The sequence below is a fragment of the Cynara cardunculus genome, assembly GCF_001531365.2.
Source record: "Cynara cardunculus var. scolymus isolate 2C chromosome LG 12, CcrdV1, whole genome shotgun sequence".
Classification (NCBI taxonomy): domain Eukaryota; kingdom Viridiplantae; phylum Streptophyta; class Magnoliopsida; order Asterales; family Asteraceae; genus Cynara; species Cynara cardunculus.
In genome coordinates, this window is record NC_037539.1 from 5,827,042 (window position 1) to 5,848,497 (window position 21,456).

A 21,456-nucleotide genomic window follows, 5' to 3' on the forward strand; every position below is an offset into this window, starting at 1 on the left:
CTTTTTTGTAAATGTAAGTATTTTTTTGTTATATTTGTTTAATTTTATAGATCTAAATAGTTTTTGGTTTAAAAAATGTTTAGGGACTTAATCGTTCAAAATATTAATGTTCATTGGGGTTTTTTTGGGACTTTTTTCACTATTTTACCACTTTAGCTAGTTGTATAAGTCATAAGAATGTATCCAACAGGTTTTAGAAAAGTCCAAGGAGTTATTTAACATGTTTTGGATTGTTCAAGGACTTATGTGTTCCAAAAATTGTCCAATGAGTTATTTAACATGTTTTAAATTATTCAAGGATTTATTTGTTTCAAAAAATTGTCGAATGAGTTATTTAACATGTTTTGGATTGTTCAATGACTTATGTGTTCCAAAAATTGTCCAATGAGTTATTTAACATGTTTTAAATTGTTCAATAACTTATTTGTTTCAAAAAATTGTCCAATGAGTTATTTAACATGTTTTGGAATGTTCAATGATTTATTTGTTCCAAAAAATTGTCCAAAAACTTAATCATTCCAAACACTGAAGTCCATTGAGTTTTTTTAGACTTTTCCCGTAGAATTAACAAAATATCTAACCAATCACTGATACATAATTACTATATTACCCCGTTAGAGACTACTTGTAATACTATCTGGGCCAAATTATATGATAAAGTAACATATTTTAACTTGATTTTTATTTTGGGTAACGTATTTTTAGAACTTCTATTTTAGTATCCAAGATATAAAGTTTTAAACATTTAAGTATCCAGGTAACCGGTTGATGTGACGAGTGATGTGTATCTGATTAATACTTCAACAAATAATACTTAGTTGAATACTACATCAACATGATAACATGTTAATGTTTCAACCAGTTACTCATGTACTTAAATATTTAAAACTTTACCTCATAGGTACAAAAATGAAAGTTTTGAAAGTACGTTACCCAAAATATGAAACAAGTTAAAGTACGTTACTTTTTAATGCAATTTGCCCTACTATTTGAGCCTTTTTTAATTATATTTATGTTGCATTATAAATAATTTTAACAATTTTTTAAAGAAAAATTATTAAATATTATGTACAATTTATTATCGTAAATATTTTAAAATTCAAAATTACAAGTTATTATAATTTATGTATAACTTATTAATTTGTCATGTCTTGCTATAAGGTTCTTCGAAAATCCGGAACATTCTGGATCAATCATGTAGATAGAAGAACCTCGGAGAAGATCCAAGATGATCCATGCAACGAACAAGAAGAGAAGCAAGAGCTAAAAGACCCAAAATTGGTTAGAGCGTGTGTAACTAGAACATTCCTTATAAAAACCTAGATAGTGTTTTCTATATAGTTTTATAAAGCATTATTATAAATAATTAGTGAATAATAACAAAATACTCCATCAAAAAACCCTCAATTATTAAAATTAAAATAAATTAAAATTTTATTTTAAAATCTAAGACTTAGGGGCCGTTTACCAAACGCTTACCAAGTAACCTTACTTTACCGGATAAATATGGTAAGAACCGAGAATCTTACCCGGTAAGAGCGAAACAAGGACCAAGAGTCTTACCCGGTAAGTGAGGACGACGACTCTTACCACGGTAAGCCCTTACCGGATAAATTGTTGCATACGATGTTATTTTGGTGAACTAAAATCTTACCTAGTAAGTAAATAATAGTGTTAGATTTTACCGGTAAGCACTTACCGGGTAAGTGTTTGGTAAACGGCCCCTTAAATTATAATAAATTTGGGATTTAACAAACAATACCCAAAAAGATAATTTATAATTAATCTCTAATTTGACACTCATAACCACATTTTTTCATATTTTTATCTTATTTTTCAGTTAGCAAAATATCCTCAATCACTTGTAATTTCGATATTTTTCTAATAGAAATTAGGTTTTTCTTGTTAACAAAAAGTTAATGTCAGGGGTGTTCCAATCATTTTGAAGGAGTAATAAGTAAAACACAATACAAAAGTTCATAGTTTCATACCATCTACTGTGTATTAAAAGTCTAGCAAATAAAGACAACATAAATGTCTTAAAATGACAAAATAACATATGAAATTCACTTAAATTAAATCATTCTTCTAACATCTTTTTTGAAGTCAGATATGAGAATCGCCAAAAGGGCTAAAATAATAAAAACCTAAAACATTATAAGCAGGCTAAAACATGTATAATTGAGCCCTGTTCTATATCTCACATTAAAAACCCTGAATAACATACAACAATACATAATAAATATAAAACAAGCAGCATATGTTGTTTTAAACCAAGCAACAGATACTTAGAATATATTGTTTTAGAAGGGCTGGGTTCCGACGAGAAAGAGTTACAGTGAGAATCATAAAAAAGACTCTCCACCCACATTAGGATGAAATGCACCAGATCAATCTATGTATCAAGCGCGATTCATGGATGGGTTTAAAGATTAAAGGTGATCAAAAATCCAAATCTTTTCTTATGCTTTTCATCTTAACTCTATTTCTTACACGATCATCCGCCCTGTTTTAGAATGTGTAAAGCGTGATTATTTGTTTCGGGAATTAAGTTTCTCTTATACAAAACTAAGTATTTGTTGCTTGTTTTTAATGAGAAATGGGTCATAGATAAACCCAACTTTTTGCAGGGAGGAGATTTGATTTCCCGTACCCACCAGGGACGGGTCTGCATTCGCCCCCCGCCCCCTTCTCATGCCTACTTTTAATCACGTGTGATTTGGTGCACAAATAAATACGTAACATCTCTCGCATGTTATGCAAAATGAAGAAAATGGATATTTTGGTTTTGCTTCAACAGAAAATAGATAAGGTGAAATGGTTAATGTACTCTCCAAGCTGATTTCCATGAGAAAATAATTTTTTATTTAGATATATGCGTATTAAAAGATACCTCACGTGGAGACGCTTTTTTTTGAAGTATATAATATCCATATACAACAAATAGAACAAAAACTCGCACACCCTCCTCACCTTTTGTGAAGTTTGAACCTCTAACTTTTTAGAAAGCCAAAAACTCACATACCTCTTTGTACATATTGTTCTTCCAAGTGCCTTCTGGTCACCTTCCGAAATGTTATGAACATTGAAGTTGCAAATTTATCATTTCTCATAAGAAATTCACATAGATTCTACAAGATCCCCAAATGATATCGAGTAGTAAATATATAATCACATAGATTCTCAATATATGCTGGGTCTAACCGTTACACGTTGGATATGGGAGAAAGGTCATTAAGTTCAGCTCATGACTTATGGGCTATTTTTCAAGAAACAGGCGTGATGGGTATGTTATGTGAGTCTCCTACGAAATAATCTTCAAAGCTGGACCCGACAAGGTAGGTTGAAGTTGTTGACGTTTTAACTCATAAAAGAACACAATCTAGACAACGAAGGGTCGATTTAAGATAAGAGAAAAGCAAGAATTACTAAATTAGAATGCCAATAGTTTCAAACGTTATTATTAAACTTAGGGGCCGTTTACCACACACTTATTCGGTAAGCGTTTACGGGTAAAATTTAACACTATCATTTATTTACCGGGTAAAATTTTAGTCCACCAAAACGGCATCGTATGCAACAATTTACCAGATAAGCGCTTACCGTGGTAAGAGTCGTCGTCCTCACTTATTGAGTAAAACTCTTGATCCTTGTCTAGTTCTTACCAAATAAGATTCTTGGTCCTTACCATATTCATCGGATAAGGTAATATAACTTGGTGTTTACTTACCCGAGTAAATATTTGGTAAACGGCCCTTATACAAAAATAATCTAATTGACGTGCCAACGAGAGTAATTTCAACATAAGATACAGTGTCAAATATTAATATTTACGATTTAATGACTGGAATACAAATAAATATTTTCCCTCCAATTTATTATGTTCTCTCTCCTAATAAATACGTTCTAATTATTAATATTAAATCAATTATTATTTCTTAATTTTTATAATTATATTTGATTATGCTTATTAATAACCATAATTTTATTTTATTTAAAAAATTCAATTTTATTACAACAACTTATATATATATATATATATATCTATACTATATTATAAAACATTTGACAAAAAAATCTTAAAAACCATTTTTTATTCATGAACTATTGTTTATTGATACAAGTAAATTTTGCATAAATACAATTTATTAAAGTTTTTCATATTTGAATTCATGTAATTAACTACAGATAAATATAATCAAATATTGGATAAATATCTCATTTTAAATATAAAAAATTTAAAATATAATTAAGATAATCATTGGGTTCTAACAGAATACTTAGTTATTATCTTTATAAAAATTATGTTATTAAACCTTAATTAAATTACTTCGTTACTAAATCTAAATTAAATTATAATAAAAAATTGAATTAAAGAAATTACACAAAAAACAAGAATTTTTAAAAAGATTAATTTGATATTGATATCAATATATTTTTTTAAATTTTATAATATTTTTAAATTTATATTTTATTAAAAAATAAAAAAATTATCGCATTCTCAAAATCACATAAAACCGTATTATATCAACATAAAAATAAATAAAACGAAATAATGAAATCGAGATGTATTTCGATCCATTACATGAATATGTTTGTGGTTTATTTTTAAAGAATCATAGGGGTAGAGGGGTAATTTGATGAGGGAGGGAAACATTATTTGAGAAATATTAAGCTGTGTTTTGTACGTATATGTGCTTACGGACATGAAAACAGATTTAAATGCAGTTGAAGACACTCCACAGTCCACACCCCTCCGCTGAAATCATTCTCACTTCCTTGTCCAATCACAACTTTTTTCTTCTCTCTAAATATAGATACAGGTTTCATGTGTCTATAGATTTTGTACGTGTTCACACTTTTTTAGAGAGAGAAAACAGTACACACACACACAGTGTTGAGAGAAAGACACTTCTCTCCCTTCACGACTCCAGTTTCAAAACTCTCTTTCTAAACCAAAAAGGAAAGAATCCGATCATGGCGAGATGTTTCAGTTGAATCTTTGTTAGATTCACATGGGTTTTTGGTTTATTTTCGTCTTCTCCAGAGACCCTTTCTCTTTTGTAGTTTGACCCTCTCCAGGTATACCTCTCTCTCTCTCTCTCTCACACACACACAACACACGAATATGTGTGGAAAGCTGGAAACCCGTATTTATTTTCTGAATCTATTTCTGGGTATGAAATATTTATTGTTCACATGCTTTTGCTGAAATGGGTTTCATAAACTTTGTCATTTTTGGAGTTTATAGTGTACAAGTTGGGGATTCGATTGGATTTCGGTGTTTTACCGTCGAATACTTCTTTATTTTGTCGGTGAGCTTGTTTGATTGCTTTGCATGTTATGATCGGTGTTCGAATTTGCTGATTTTTTCGTGTTTGGGTTTTATTGGATTACAAAAACAGCATCGATTGTCATGATCATCGGCAGTTATTGCTTCTTAATGGCAATCCATAAGAACAGTTCCTCATTTACCTTTTGGAATTTCCTCCATGGTAGCCCCCTCTTCCATCCCTTAGCTGCTAAATGCTTTGATTTTTGCACATTTATGTGGGTTTGTAGGTTGTGATGATTAGAGGCTTTTCATTCATTCAATTTAGGACAATGTTTTGATTCTGTTTGAGTTGCATTTATGCATCGTAATTTGTGAAATTGAATTGAGAGGGATACCAGTCTTTGATTTAGATGGAAGTTATGTACTTTGGGGGTTTGTTTTGGAATACCCATTTACCCACTTTTATGTAGAGAAAGATTAAGAAGTGTAAGATGATTCTCATCTGTAGTTGTTGGATCAAAACCGACAGATTAAATCGGTTCATATAATCGTAGAAAAGGCTAATTAAGTTCTATATATTTAACAGTAACTGAGCTGATGACATTCCTTTTTCTATCTAGTTTCACTAATTACAGCGACGAAACTCTGATTGTGATTGGCATGTTCTTCCAATTGTTTTTCGTTCTACTGTGTATCCCCTGTTTGAGATCTTCCACATACAGTGTCTTGCTTTGTTTTTTATAAAGTATTTTATATATATATATATACACGGAAAATACTCACGCACACACCTCAGCTTTGGTGAGATTTGAATGGAGGCTGGGCGCTACTGATAACCCATGTACCGCTGGGCCAATGACCCTTTGTTGTGTCTTGCTTTCTTGAAGATAAATGGAGATCCACAAGATTTCTCCTTTGCTTGATTCCCTGAAAAAGTCGGTGATTTGACTTTGATATATTAGTTTGTAGTGATTCCAAAGACGGCATACTGTAGGTCCTTCAATAGTAAAGTAAATGAATTTCTCGAAAGCGGTGGGAGGTGGAGCAAGGGGAATGTTATCTGGATCCGATGCGTATCACGCTTCAAGTGATGCCACTCTTTTCTCAAGTTCGTTACCTGTTTTGCCTCATGAAAAGTGTACGCATCCTCCTGCGAACGACTATGTCACTTGCACTCGAATGGGACTTTAATTAATCCGTTTCTTTTTGTTCAATATGCAGTGATTTTAAATAATACTGAAAACGGTCGTCAATCTGTGGAAGGCAATGATTTGCTTAAAGATATTGAAGAGCATATTGGAAGCTTGTTACCTGATGAGGATGAGCTCTTAGCTGGTGTGATGGATGGTTTTCATCCGAATTTGTTTCCTAACGGTGCGGATGAGTCGGAGGAGATTGATCTTTTTGGAAGTGGAGGAGGAATGGAATTGGAATCTGATTTGATCGATAGCTTGGGTATGGGGATGTCAAAGGTAAGTTTGGGTGATGGGGTTGCCGCCAACGGGGTGGCTGCATACAATCCTCCGAATGGTGTGGGAACTGTGGCCGGGGAACACCCGTATGGAGAGCATCCTTCGCGAACGTTATTTGTGCGTAACATCAACAGTAATGTTGAGGATTCAGAGCTAAGAACTCTGTTTGAGGTAAACTAACTCGAATTCAAGTGTCTGCGTTTGGTTGGGACTCGGCATAACAAAAAATTGTTGTCTCATGTTTGGCACGACCTTAGACTTGGACAGGATGAGATGAACCAAAATAGGTGGAACAAAAATCTAGGATCTAGGACAATATTGGTAAATTACTAAAATACCCATGTCAAATTAAAACCCTAAAACCTTCCATAATTCTTCCACCCACCTACCTAAGTGTCGCCCGTAATTCTGTTTGGTAGACGGGCGAGAGTGAGGTAGGTCAGGTGAAAGAATTGCGGAAAGTTTTGAGGGTTTTAATTTGACATGGGTAGTTTAGTGATTTACCAATCTTTTCCCATCTCCTTGTTTTCTAGTTTCATCTATTTTGGCGGGATAGAAAAAAAGGCATTTTTGTCCCACTTGGGTCCTGGTCCATTCTAATGCCGCACCAAACGTGGGTCAACAAGTTTTTGTCCTGTCTCGGGTACCAAATGCACCGTAAAGTCCACATTATGGTTTGAATTTCTATGACGGGTCTTATGACTTACTATTGACATTTGGTAAACTAACTTGCACTTTATGTATTTTGAAGCAATACGGTGATATTAGAACACTGTACACCGCATGTAAACACCGGGGGTTTGTGATGATATCTTATTATGATATTCGTGCTGCTCGAACTGCTATGCGTGCGTTACAGAATAAGCCTCTACGGAGGAGGAAGCTGGACATTCACTACTCCATCCCAAAGGTTCGAGTTACACCCTCTTCCTCAATCCTCCTTTTTTTTTTCTCTTTTTCTTCATTTTCTATCATAATTTAATAATCATTTTCTGACCAGGATAACCCATCGGACAAAGATATAAATCAAGGAACATTGGTTGTTTTTAATTTGGACCCGTCGGTTTCATGTGACGACCTTCTTCAAATATTTGGGGCATATGGCGAGGTTAAAGAGGTAATAGTTTTCCTTCTTATCTACAATGCCGTTTCTAATGAACTTAAGTTGAGGGCCAGCTCAACTGGCAAATAAAGGCTAAGCCCGGGGCTCCTCCCCATAGGTTGCCGGTTCGAGCCATTGGGGATTTTCCTGGCTGTTATCTTCAGGATCCCATGAGATTAGTCAAGGTGTGTGTTAGCTGGTCCGGACACCCACAGTTACCAAAAAAAGTGAATATCCTTGGTACATGTCCTAGAAGGCTTTTTTTAGAGCTCAGAATAATACCTAAATGTTTGGTATATGTTACGTGATAACAGATACGAGAGACACCGCACAAAAGGCACCATAAGTTCATCGAATATTATGATGTTAGAGGTGCAGAAGCAGCACTTAGGTCTCTGAACAGGAGTGACATAGCTGGGAAACGCATAAAGCTTGAACCTAGTCGCCCTGGTGGAGCTCGTCGAAAGTAAGTAAAGTCTGTATTCAAGTTGATGTGTGACCTCCGGCCGATGAAAATTGCAATGTTTGACTTAGTCAAATGACTAAAATGTTCCTTAATAATGACAAAATAGGAGGATCTTGTGGTAATGGCGATAACGGTAAACTCAGGTGATTTTAGCTTGAAAACTTACGGTAAAAAGAAACGTTCACAATATTCATGGAACTTCCCCAATATGGGAAGTGTTGCAATTACCATGGGACAGAGGGAATACTGTTTACATGACGCTGACTAATCTCTTAACCTTTTTACTGCACTATCTGAACCGTAACTGTTACATGATCGATTGTGATTTCAGCCTAATGTTGCAATTAAGTCAAGAGTTTGAGCAAGATGACACTCGAAGTCTGAGACTCCAAGTGGGTTCCTCGATTGCCAACTCTCCTCCAGGTGACACATTGTGTAATACTTGTGATCTTTTAAACTTCCATGTGTTCGTGTGGGTTTAAGCATTGCACCCACCATGGAAACACCTGCTCTACTCTTTTGGGGGAAGAGGTGAGGTCCGCTTACATTTTACCGCCCCCTGACCTCACATCAGGTGGGATATTCTGGGTTCGTTTGGTTTGATTTACTTCTTTGCACCGACTCTACCACTGTGCAGGTGTCTGGCCACAATTTGGCAGTCCTATAGAACACAGTCCGCTGCAAAGTCTTAGCAAATCGCCTGTCTTTACTTCAATGAGCCCTACCATCATTGGCAACAGTTTGCCTGGGCTGGCTTCTATTTTGCATCCTCAACCAGCAAGGATAGCACCAATTGGCAAGGACCATGGAAGGACTAACCGTAACCATCTTGAACAAAATATGTTCAATGGAAGTTCAAACAGTGGATCCACATTTCAACAATCTCATTCACTGCCAGAGTCCAAATTGAGTCAGTTTAAGGAACCCATGTCCTCTTTTGGTGGTTCAAGCTCAACTGGTTCAGGAATTGAAACGTTATCTGGTCCACAATTTTTGTGGGGTAGTCCCAATATATACTCTGAACAACCCAAGGGACCTAGCCATGGCTTTCCTGTCACTGGTCGATCACCAACCATGGCTCATCCATTTGCTACGACCAAGGGTCCCCCGACCCATGGGTTTCCCATCGCAGGGCGCCCTGCATCTTTGCTTGGTTCATCACAACACCACCATCAGCATCATCATGTTGGATCAGCACCATCTGGGATCCCATTCGAAGGGCATTTTAGTCGTTATCATGAGTCTCCTGAAACATTGTTCATGAGTCCTCCCGCTTTCGGAGGTGTAGGTATAGGTCATATTGACAGAGGCTTCTTAGGTTCTCGTGGGTCTGTTGAAAACGGTTCTCCAAGTTTCAGCACCATGTCTTCTCCCAGGCTTAATCCCATGTTTCTTGGTAACGGACATTACGCAGGGCTGGGACCCACTATTGTAGAAAGTATGAGCGAGCGTGGACGGACCCGACGTGTTGACCAAAATGGAAGTCAGACAGATAGCAAGAAACAGTTCCAGCTCGATCTTGATAAAATCACGAGTGGGGAAGATACGCGAACAACTTTGATGATAAAAAACATTCCTAATAAGTAAGACCTCATTTTCCCACTGCAATTTGGGCACTTAAAAGATTTCAACTTGATTCTTCTTTTTTGTACTTTTAGGTATACTTCAAAGATGCTGCTCGCTGCCATTGATGAAAATCATAGTGGCACTTATGATTTTCTTTACTTGCCCATCGATTTTAAGGTATAATTTAGCATTTCTTGCTAGTTGAAGCAACCCCCACCCCCTTTTTGGGTAGAACTGATGGGCTTTGTACTATTTGATGCAGAACAAATGCAATGTTGGGTATGCGTTTATCAACATGCTTTCGCCGATGCATATAATCCCATTTTACCAGGTCTGTTCTAAAGACTATAGTTAATCCTTTGTTCAAAGGGGATAATCACAAAAATAGCCAAATTGGGAGTTGACCCATCTCAAAACGACATACTTCTTCCAAATTAGCACAAAATAACCACCTACTTCAATGGGAAAAAACCCACCTATACCAGGAGGTCCCAGGTTCAAATTCAAGGAGGAATAAAAATCCCCTTGTAGCCACGGTGGTTCAAGCCTAGGCTATCTGCAAAGCAGGTGATTACCGTAGGATTAGTTGGCTCGCATAGCGGGTTGGTTAATAAAAAAAAACCACCTATTTCGCAAAAACTAAACTTTTTTTAACAGTACCTTTTTTCGATTTTTGTGAGCCCACTTCGGAAAAGGGCGAATGAATTTTTTTGAATTTTTGGATTTTGCTCATGGTTTTTGCCAAGTGGACCTACGAGCAATGTGCCAAGAAGTACATTTTGCAAAAGAAGTCGGTTCGTTATGAACTTGGTGGTTATTTTGTGCTAATTTGGAAAAAGGTTGGTCATCTTGTAATGGGTCGACTACGATTTTGGTTATTTTTTGTGATTATCCCTCGTTGCTATTGACCAGTTTACCCTCAAACTTTTGTAAATCACATCACATAGAACGAAGGAACTTTCGTAAATCCTGAAACCAACCACTCTACTCTTTGGGTAGAGGCCAGGTTTGCGTGCATCCCACCCACTAGACCCTACTTCCGAGTGGGACATACAGAGTGTTTTGGTTTATTATTTCAAAGGATGAAAATTGTAGTTAAATGGAAGTCTTCAGAGGTGATGTACATTGCGATTTAGGTTTTCAACGGGAAGAAGTGGGAGAAGTTCAATAGCGAGAAAGTGGCATCGTTGGCATATGGTCGTATCCAAGGAAAGGCGGCCCTCGTGACCCATTTTCAGAATTCCAGCTTGATGAATGAAGATAAGCGTTGCCGGCCTATTCTCTTTCACTCCGAGGGATCAGAGTCTTTTGATCAGGTAACACTTGTTGCTTATTGATTATTTGTTAAATGTCTAAAATACCCGTCTACGAAAGACAATCAAGAATCTCATGTACCCAGATATACATCAATCAGGGTTTGATCATTCATAATGACGAGTATTTGATTAGCGTTTTCTTATCGATCATTTACAAGTTACAGGAACCTCAGCCATCTAGTAGCTTGAACATCCAAGTGCATCCATACACTTCGGCTAGCCCTCCGGAAGATTAAGGTTAAGGGTGAAAACGTCTTTTTGACGAGTTGTAGCAGACTGCTGACTTTTGACGGTACATATTATATGATTATGTATAGAAGTAGGAGATAAAAAAGATGAAGGTGCAAAGGGGGGTTTTTTTGTGTGTATTTTGACAAGAAAAGAAAGAGGTGAATGACCTTGAAATGTATAGAGGATTAGGTGGAGAGATTATAAGCTATTTCCTGTTTTTCAGCTCTTCATTTTGGAATTGTATAGTGGAAGAAGGGAGAAACACTTGTACTACTTTTGTGCTTCATATTTACTTGTCTTAAGGGGCCATTTACCTAAACACTTACCCGGTAAGTGCTTAACGGTAAATTTCAACTCTATCTCTTACTTATTGGGTAATATTTTAGTCTACCAAACGATATAGTATGTAATAATTTACCCGGTAAGCGTTAACCGTGGTAAGAGTCGTCATCACTTACCGGGTAAGACTCGATTCGTGCATTCGTTCTTACCAGGTAAGATTCTTGGTACTTGTCATAAGCGTTTACCCAAAGCGTTTACCCGAGTAAGTATTTGGTAAACGCCCCTTGTTTGTTTGCACATGCCAAGTGCCTCATGTTTTCACAGAAAACCATTGTCTTCTACTTTTCAATTGAATGCCTGCCATTTTAGGAACTCCTTTTTACATGGAAAATCTCTCTTTTTGTTGGCCAAAAAGTTAATCAGCCCCTAACAAAACCTGTCTCCAAGGACACCAATGTAAGGGGACATTTTTTGGCTTACTCGGGCTAGTGAGGAACCCTAGATCGATTTCGGGATCTATCTTGTATTTGGGCAAAGTCGTCTCACCCCTTTGATAATTGAATTACACGTGAAAGATCGTGTTCGGAATCATCAGCTTCAATAAAATGAAATCATCAACGCGTGATTTGATCAAAACTCAATTTCACAATCTATAATTGGTGTTTACAGAATTATGATTTCTAAAGGGTAAAATGCACAAAATAGCAATCTACTTTCATGAATTTATTTATTATATTATTGTACTTACAGTTTTTCTTATTACAGCAATATACTTTCAAACTATTTTTTATTAGAACATTGTACTTTGAAAATTTTACCCATTATAGCATTGGATAATCTTTTGATTTAAATTTACCCATTATACCAGGTTTTCATGCCACCTCATTGTCCACATAGGCTGTCTATATGTACTATACTATAGTGATGTGACTTTCTTATTACAACATTATACTTTCAAAATTATTTTATTATAGCATCTACTAATTCTTATTAAATAATGTATTTTGAATTTTAATATTTAGATATTTTACATGTTATTTAATAAATATATTAAATGAATTAAAAAAATTCTAAATTATTCATTAATATATCAATATTAATAAAACTAGTATAAGACATCTTATTTCGTTAATATTTTTAAAAAAATATGTGTTTGAAAAAAGAAAATAAAAAATTGTTCATTTTTTACTAAAAAAAATATTATCTTTTAAAAAATATGTTATATTTATTTAAAAATTTTACTTGACGTATAAATATATTAAATTAATTAGATTTTTTTGAATTATTTATTAATAACACAATATTAAAAATTTGTAAAACATAATTTATTTCGTTAACATTTTAGAGAACTTTAAAAAATATGTATTTTTTTGAACAACATAAAACAAGAAGTGTTACCTTTTTACAAACAAAATATATCTTGAACATAATGTAGCATATTTATTTAAGAAATAGTTTACTCTAGAATATTTAATTTGCATGCAACTTAATAAGAAAAAGTCAAAAAAATTAAATGTTTTCTTAAATCATAGCAATGAAAAATGAAAATCACTAATAATAATTTGAAATAGATTTTTATTTTTGATTTAATTAAGTCATCAAAATGATGTGTCATCTACATCACCTCATTAAAGTCACACAAGCAAAAAAAATCAAGGGGTTAACCGGTTTAAAAGACAACATGTTACCCATTACTATAATTGGTAGATTTTTTAAAGTGCGATACCTTAATAAAAAATAATTTGAAAGTACATTGCTATAATAAAAAAAAAAACAAAAGTAGAATGTTATCATAAGAAAATTTATGAAAATAAATTACTATCTCATGTATTTAACCATTTTCTAAAATACGTCCTTACTGCAACATTGTACACCAAAAGGGACTTCTGAGTTGGAACTTATTTATCGATGAACAAGATTTCTTTCACCACAATACAAACATACATCCAGTCTATAAAATCCCATTCAACCAGAGCATGTGGAGTCTATAAAATCCCATTCAACCAGCATGTGGAATCTGCACAAAACCTGAACATGCATATATATATATATATATATATATATATATATATATATATATATATATATATATATATATATATATATATCGAGAGAGAGGGGCAGGATCAAATAAGAACGATGCATATTTAAAAGAACACAAAAACAGGCAACATGTGCAAAATCATGTGAGTTCACATTAATAGTCAAAAAAAGTGTCTAGACGACTTGTGGCTGCGTTAGTCGCCGGGCAAGGCCGCCTAAATCACATGTGATTTTGTATGTAACATTAGTGTAACATCACATGTGATTCGCCCGTTTTCATGTTCTTTTAAATATATACCAATCTCGTTTAATCCTCCCCCCCTCTCTCTCTCTCTCTCTCTCTCTCTCTCTCTATATATATATATATATATATATATATATATACATGCATCCAGTTTATATAGATATGTATATATATTACAAAACCACCATGTACTTCACTAAGATTGATGTATGGTTAGAGAAGCCATAAGGTGAGGTGGGCTCTTTCCAATCTGTAAGAAGTTAGCTCAGTTTATAACAACTTGTAGCCTAAAAGTTACAGCAGGTGTGCACATATTCAGAACCAGCAAGTTATTAAAGCCCACCAACAAAAAGGTTGAACGTTCGAATCTTGTAATACATTTGTGGGTGTGGGTGTTCCACCATATAAAAAATTTAACGAGCATACCTATGGAAATGGCAACTCCGTTACAGATCTTCGAAAGACCTGCACACAAGGCATTCAAATTCGTAAATAGTGTGTTGCCAAGTGAGAGATGTCATTATAAGCATCATGTTGTGGCCTATCTTACACATCTATACCAGAAGGTGTCACCTTAGGGTTATTTAGCTAAATGACCTCTTGACGGTTGTTTTTTTAATACCATGACGGTTTTAATGACCTCTTGACGGTTGTTTCTAGGTCTTGTTATGGAAGTGATGTTCTATTAAGCAGTGACATTCTCAGACCTGTAAGAAGCTAAACTCTTTCTATTGGATAATAGGTCCTGGTGCACACTACACTCTTCAGAATAATTGAAACTTCCACCACTTCTCAATCCACAAAGTGCTTGTATTACTATTTTATCCCTAAATTCTGAACCTAATGAAAGGCACAAAGGCCCTTAAATGTAACTTTAACAACTAACCTCTAATTTCTTCTCACCTGTGTAGTTTGCATGCCTATTAGGCGCAAACTTGCATATGCTTCAGTTACCAACAGTTCACAAGATCGATATATTTGCTAATACAAGTCTTGATAACTTGCAAGACACTTCTGTTGTTAAAAACTAAACGTTTCTTCGTCTTAACTTTCTTTTTCTTTATGGAAGAACAGGCAAAAAACACACCTTGTGCCGAAGGATCTAATCCCTTGAAACATCAAATGATCTTCTATCGCATGATGAAATTGAAAGGCGAACTTGCTGATCAGTTTCAGACCTGAGAACTACCATAAAGGATGACAACTCGTTTAAGTTGTTAAGAATCAACCCTACTTTCTGCTCACCCTGTTTCCTCCTACTTTAATTGCACCTACAATCTGTGTTCTGTAATACCCCTATATGAAATTATCTGAACTTTTATCATGCTAATTGCTAAACTGCCAAAAAGGGTACAAATTTGTAAAAAAGGTAGCAGCAATATATAACAAGGACAAAGAAAGGGGTTAACAAATGGAACTTTTACCGTCATTGGATAACAAATATCAACTAAATGCTTTTCAACAATTACATAAAAATAGAGCGGAGAAACCAAGATCATGCACAAAATAGTTTCACATCAAACGGAAAATAAGAGGCAATGGTTTTCAGCTCATATGTTCTTTCTATTTGCTCATACATTTTTTCCTAACATCAACCTTTTGTACATGTCGTTGTAAACAAGGCTTGCCCGCCCGCCGTCGGCGGGGGGTGGGGGGGGGTGTCTTCACATAAATAAGCGCTCTGCTCCCCAGGTAGAGGTTAGGTCTGCATACACCCCCCCTCCCCCCTGCTGGCAGGACCCCATCTCTAGGTGGGACGTACGGGTTTTTTTGGTTTACAGTTACATAATCCCTTTTGCTCTCTTTACATATTTGGGGATGTTTTTAACGTTCTAATCCAGCACCCTAACTAGCTCTCACGAATAAGTTTTCATAACTTTATATTTGTTTATTGCAAGTACTTAACTTTATCATATGATTTGACAACCTTCTATGATCATGATTGTTTCTCAAGCAAGAATCATTACAGTTGAATACAAATAAGCAACGACTCAAGACCTTATTCTGTAGTTTTTTGGTAACGACATTATCATCGGACACTGTTCTTCTATCTCGGAAATCTTGTAGTCATTCTATGAACATCATATCAACAGCCTACACACAAACTACAAAAACTGCAAACAGAAATCGTTTAGCAAACTAAAGGCTAGCTTAAGGCAAGACTAATTCCAGCAGAACAGTCTTCAATTGTTATATATAGATAAGAAAGTACATAGAGCAATTAGGGATATGATGCCCATCTAAAATAAAAGCATATAAAGAGGATCATCAAATAAATAACAATACAAAGTCACATATCAGATTACATATATCCCAAAAAACAATCTATATGCACACCCTTGTGAGTTTCTAAGCTTCATTAACTGTACACTGCAAAACACAAATTTTCAGCAACTACAATCTTCCACAAACTATATTGAACTCCTATTGAGATGTCAAGAAAAGAAAGAAACATGGGGCAACTCAAGGCAACACCAGTGATGTTTTATTGTATAGATATCATATTAAAAGCTCAAGGAGGGATCGCGAGCATCTAAAATGAAGGATAATTTAAAAAAATGGAGCTGTAAGTGAGAAATAATGAGGAACAAGGGGCACTTAATCCTTGTTACCAAATCTCTTAGCAATAATAGGACGGACATCTTCAGCATCAACCAGAGTCTCTAGGAAGGGAAGTAACGAAATTAGTGCACAATCTGATGGGTCATCAAACCAACTCTTAATTGGAATGCCATTATTCACTTGCAATTGGAAAACCTGAAAACACCATGAGTAGATGAGGCTTTGAGACAAATATACGTTTATAATTTCTCAGGAATTTTCCATCCCTTAATATCCAAACAAATAACTGTTAGTTAAAGGGCAAATTGCATGAAAAAGTAACGTACTTTAACTTGATTCCTATTTTGGGTAACATACTTTTAAAACTTCTATTTTGGTACCTAAGATGTAAAGTTTTAAACATTTAAGTACCTGGGTAACCACTTGAAGACTAAAATTAGATTAAAAAAAATGACTAATTTTATATTTAAAAAATCCACGTCACTGACCACGTCAGCAAATAATACCGAGTTGGATACCACATCACTCGCCACAACAGCATGATAATCGGTTAATACTTCAACCAGTTACCCAACTTTACATCTTAGGTACCAAAATAAAAGTTTTGAAAGTACGTTACTCAAAATAGGAATCAAGTTAAAGTACGTTACTTTTTCATGCAATTTGCCCTTAGTTAAAATACATCAAACATCCATTAACACGTCCACCTTCACATAAAAAAGGTTAAATAAGCAGGCCACTAAGAAAAGCAGGAAAAAGAACCAGAAGAACCAATACTATCTAAGAAAAGCCAGAAGAAAAAGATCAAAAAGAAGAAGAAAAGGTATAATATAAAAAGGCTAGCCAGCATTTACCTGTGGGGAATTGTCAATTATGACAACTTTGGCAAGGTCAACACCTAAAACGGTTAGATCCTTGGTATAACTTCCATCTGCAAAGATACATGACTCTCTATAAGCTCGACGAGAGATGAACTTTCCATCCGGGTCCAGTATATCCAGAAGTTGGTTAGCATAAACGCTTTGACTGGCTGTGAATACAACAATATGAAACATTTCTGAAACTCTCTCCAAAAACGTCCTAACGTAGGGTCTCTGCTTCACATACACAGTATGCTCCTTCAAACTAGCAAATACTCCAACGGTGAAGTCTGCATCATCACAATGTTCCAGTGAAGAGTGGACCAGTGTTTCTGTATACCAAAGGAATTTAATTATTTTGATGAAGTTAAAACTCAATATGAACAGCAGCTTCAGGCAATCAAAACATCAAATGCATATCACTGCAGAATCCGACAACCGCGAAATACAATAAATTAATGGATTTGGTATGAACCAGTATGAATCAATCTTACGTAAATCACATTTTCATACCATCTAGATCAAGTACTAGGGTTATAGATTTTGTTTCCCTTGATTCCTGGGGCAATGTGCTGGGACCAAAACTTGTAGACATTTCCGGAAGGTCTACCAGATTCCTGATGAACATTTGTGGATCCAAGCACTCTGCTGGATCCCAGTCTGGATAAGAATTAATATCAGATTCCTGATTGCGGGTTTTCAATTGATGAATTGCCACATATATGCTTGAGTCTTCTGGAACGATGACAGGCTCAGAATGGATGCTACTATCTTCATAGTGACTCCCTGTCTCAATGCTATCCTCAAGAAAAGGAAGTAACATATATTCATCAGCAGAAAATCTACTCAATTCATCCCAATCATAATCAAATAAACATGTAGCCTCTGTAATGCCGGTATATGTGGAGTTTCTTTCATTGCACGAGCTACAAACAATCATGTCCGAAATGAAAAAGTCTGACACATTACAGTTTTGATATGCACATGACTTTCTACAGGTACCACACATGTTATTATCACCGCATGGTGGCAAGATAATATCATTTTCCCTCCCTACATAGACACAAGAAAAAAGGTGACTGTCAGAGCTGATGTCAATGCATTTCTTGTTCGTCAAGAACAAAATGTGGAAATAAATACAACATTCACGTTAGTATCGGTGCACTGCACATGTCAATATAAAAATAAATGACAAAATAACCATTGGTTTTGCAAGTTTCTACCTAAAGAGAGCATTGATAATTGATTATATATTCAGTTTGCCAAAATATCGATTTAAATAGCAGGGTAAACCGTAAACATTTTTTTATCTGTAGAAATACTTCCTGCAACAGGATTTCAGATCAAGAATGTTCGTCTGTGCTCCCGAAAACTGAACCCTTCTCCCACAACAAGGTTCCAATTTGCAGTTCCAAGCAAATAAACTCAATTCGTTTTGTATAACTTCCTTGGACCATCTAAACATCTATAAGAACATGGGAAGAAAATACGGTATCATATTTGAAAAACCACCACAAGTATCAAAAGAAGGTGCAAAAAATATAAATAAATTACTACACAAGACACTCCAAACGTTGATATGCATGTCAAGAAAAATATCCTTAAATTAAGAACAGCAGGTAGGTATGGAAAGCATTTTACGCCCATTCAAGTCAGTATACTTCCTTATATTTAAGAAGGAAATCGTTTCTCTGCAAATATAGGTGAAAAGAAATGACTTCTCTGAAAGTAAGGCATCTGGACCACTTCATTGTTTACCTCCATGATCGTAGATATTTGGTTCAATGTCATTGTTAATGGACTCCAGTATAGGTGAAAAGATTGTTTCTATGGTTGAGAGATTCGCTTGAGCATGATCCTGCATTCAATTGAAACTACAACAACGTAAGTTTGATGAGCTACAAACAGAAAAAAAGACAGAGGATGTTAAGATGTCATGGTTGAACATTTTACCGTCCTAGAACTGATGCCATCATCACTTGAAGACAATAGATGCTTCTGTACTTGAATTTCTTCATCTGCCAAGTCACAACAGTTGGTTTCATCACTTCTTATTTCCTGAACAGTTGCTTTACTGCAGAAATAATCTGTACAAACAATAAAAAACGAAATCAAAGAAAGAAAAATCATCAAAAAGATTGTTCTTTGTAATAGTAGAAAGTACATAAACAGAAAACATGCAATCTAGAATAATGGAGAAAACCAAAAAAACAAGCTTCTAAGTCATGTTTGATGGTGTACAGCACCAGTATATTAAAAATATATGCTTTGAGCTTTAAGTAACATCACCCTTGGGAAGAACTATCAGTTCTAATTAGCTAAATGAGAACATGGACTCTCAGATTCTAGCTAAATGTTATTATTTTAGTCCTGAAATAAACGAATATATTTTCTTATGAAGGTGAAAATTTCAAACAAGCTATCCGAGTGATCTCAGAAAAAATTGCATAAAGCCCCACATGACTGTCGTTGAATGATCATATAATAACATCATAGCGAATCTAGTTTCTCAGGTTCAGTGACCAACTATAAATTCCATGTTTACTTAGGGGACGCTTACCAAACACTTACCGGTTAAACGCTTATCAGGAGTCCCTACCTTCCACGTGAGCATGACAAGAACTTAGAATCTTACCCGGTAAGAGGCATAGTGAGGACCGAGAATCTTACCCGGTAAGAGGCATACCTAGTAAGTGCTTACAGGGTAAAAAACGCTTACCGACAATCCATTTTGATGGCTGAGAATGTTACCCAATAAGGTGAGGGTGGCGCTCTTGCGGGTAAGTGCTTACCTGGTAAGCGTTTGGAAACGGCCCCTTACTATGCATACTCCCAAGTTGTGCTACTTAATAACAATATGTATTAGCATATAACCACTAGAAAGAAAGTTAGCACTACAAACTTCATATTAGATATTCAAAGGTAATTGCCAAGTTCGGTTTTCACCATCCTGCTTGTTAAAAGTACAAGTGTCAAGTTCTGCTTCATGTTGAAAATTCCTGACGTGAGAGAATGAGTTCTTGGATATCTTGCTTGATTTTTGACAGACATGGAGACCATTGTTTTCTCTTAGAGAGTCTGCCAACGACTTCGTCTTCATCTTTAGTGATGGCATTTGATTTGTATCTTAGTCTATCACAGCCTAGACTCAAGAACATGAGTGAGTAAATACAATCCCGTTGAGTGAAGATATCAGAAGCAGATGTCTGTGATTACCCAAAAAGACAACCAATACATTAGTGTTTTAATTATACATGTATGAGGCAAAAGAAAAGGAAACAATAGAATCAACTGACTATGTAATGCTGCAAAAGCATGCCAAAGTTGAGTTAGTAACACTAATCAACACAAATTCCCTGCCTTATCCCAGGAATGCAGGTTCAAATCCAAATTCTAAGTTCCAAGTTCTATGGGCACAACTTTTACCATGCATATGTTTGTAGCTCCAAGTTCTATGGGCACAATTTAGTGGCCTCGTCCAATCTTTTTGCGTTTTAATATTGCATTTATAAATAGGTTAGCTTGCTCCATACAACAAAAAGACTTCTTATATATGAGAGGATATAATTAAACCATCAGCAACAATATAAAGCATATGCTAATATCAGAAACTAGTGAATTTTGCATCTTTCCTAGACAATCACATGTTATATGGGTGCCCAATGGTCGGCAGCTTACCGATTTAGTACAGAAACATTTTCATCACACATCCAAAGAGTCATATAGACCCACACAGAATTTTTTTGGAAAAGACAGTCATAAACTTATATACTTATTTTATATCTATAAAATACATTTTTGGAACGTGTTGTATACGGGTGAATCTTATGCACATCAATTCGATAAATTCAATCTCAAACTAACAAAATTCAATTCTAATATCGACTAAACATTCTCCTAGGAAAAGAAAAGTCACACAAGCAATTCAACCCACTAAGAAACAAGTTAAAAGGGAGAAAATTCTAACTGAAGAAATAAGGTACGTGTTTCTATATGTAGATCTAACATTTACAGATACATATAAAGCATTAGAAGCT

At 35.1% G+C, this 21,456-nt stretch overlaps 2 protein-coding genes across 7 annotated transcripts in view; one reads left to right on the forward strand and one right to left on the reverse strand.

Moving 5' to 3' along the window:
• Window positions 1–4,788: 4,788 nt before the first annotated feature.
• On the forward strand, window positions 4,789–11,747 carry LOC112522898 (protein MEI2-like 2). 5 transcript variants are annotated; one of them, XM_025132227.1, is made up of 12 exons: window positions 4,789–5,082; window positions 5,252–6,413; window positions 6,497–6,918; window positions 7,499–7,657; window positions 7,748–7,864; window positions 8,164–8,315; window positions 8,647–8,738; window positions 8,953–9,898; window positions 9,974–10,058; window positions 10,144–10,212; window positions 11,018–11,197; window positions 11,362–11,603. In XM_025132227.1, the coding sequence occupies exons 2-12, from the start codon at window positions 6,290–6,292 to the stop codon at window positions 11,431–11,433; spliced, it is 2,418 nt and encodes an 805-aa protein (XP_024987995.1). In that variant the 5' UTR covers window positions 4,789–5,082; window positions 5,252–6,289; the 3' UTR covers window positions 11,434–11,603. The 5 variants fall into 5 exon arrangements, with proteins under 5 accessions (XP_024987995.1, XP_024987996.1, XP_024987997.1 ...); XM_025132228.1 differs by having other exon boundaries at window positions 6,163–6,413; XM_025132229.1 differs by having other exon boundaries at window positions 6,238–6,413.
• A 4,494-nt stretch (window positions 11,748–16,241) lies between these two features.
• LOC112522557 (CTD small phosphatase-like protein 2) overlaps window positions 16,242–21,456 on the reverse strand; it is a 5,732-nt gene continuing 517 nt past the window's right edge. For both annotated transcript variants that reach the window (XM_025131754.1, XM_025131755.1), the window contains exons 2-7: window positions 20,366–20,625; window positions 19,373–19,506; window positions 19,178–19,277; window positions 17,933–18,472; window positions 17,414–17,751; window positions 16,242–16,754 (exon numbers count right to left, since the gene is read on the reverse strand). In XM_025131754.1, coding sequence (XP_024987522.1) covers window positions 16,596–16,754; window positions 17,414–17,751; window positions 17,933–18,472; window positions 19,178–19,277; window positions 19,373–19,506; window positions 20,366–20,534 — 1,440 coding nt within the window. In that variant the 5' untranslated portion in view covers window positions 20,535–20,625 and the 3' untranslated portion in view covers window positions 16,242–16,595. The remainder of the gene's footprint in view (window positions 16,755–17,413; window positions 17,752–17,932; window positions 18,473–19,177; window positions 19,278–19,372; window positions 19,507–20,365; window positions 20,626–21,456) is intronic.

Bases quoted from the DNA above. Each gene is read 5' to 3' on its own strand.
- LOC112522898 (XM_025132226.1), top strand. From the start codon at position 6,290: ATGAATTTCTCGAAAGCGGTGGGAGGTGGAGCAAGGGGAATGTTATCT. The intron at 8,739-8,952 runs GTGACACATTGT...ACCACTGTGCAG, and splicing joins GATTGCCAACTCTCCTCCAG to GTGTCTGGCCACAATTTGGC. The intron at 9,899-9,973 runs GTAAGACCTCAT...TTGTACTTTTAG, and splicing joins ATAAAAAACATTCCTAATAA to GTATACTTCAAAGATGCTGC.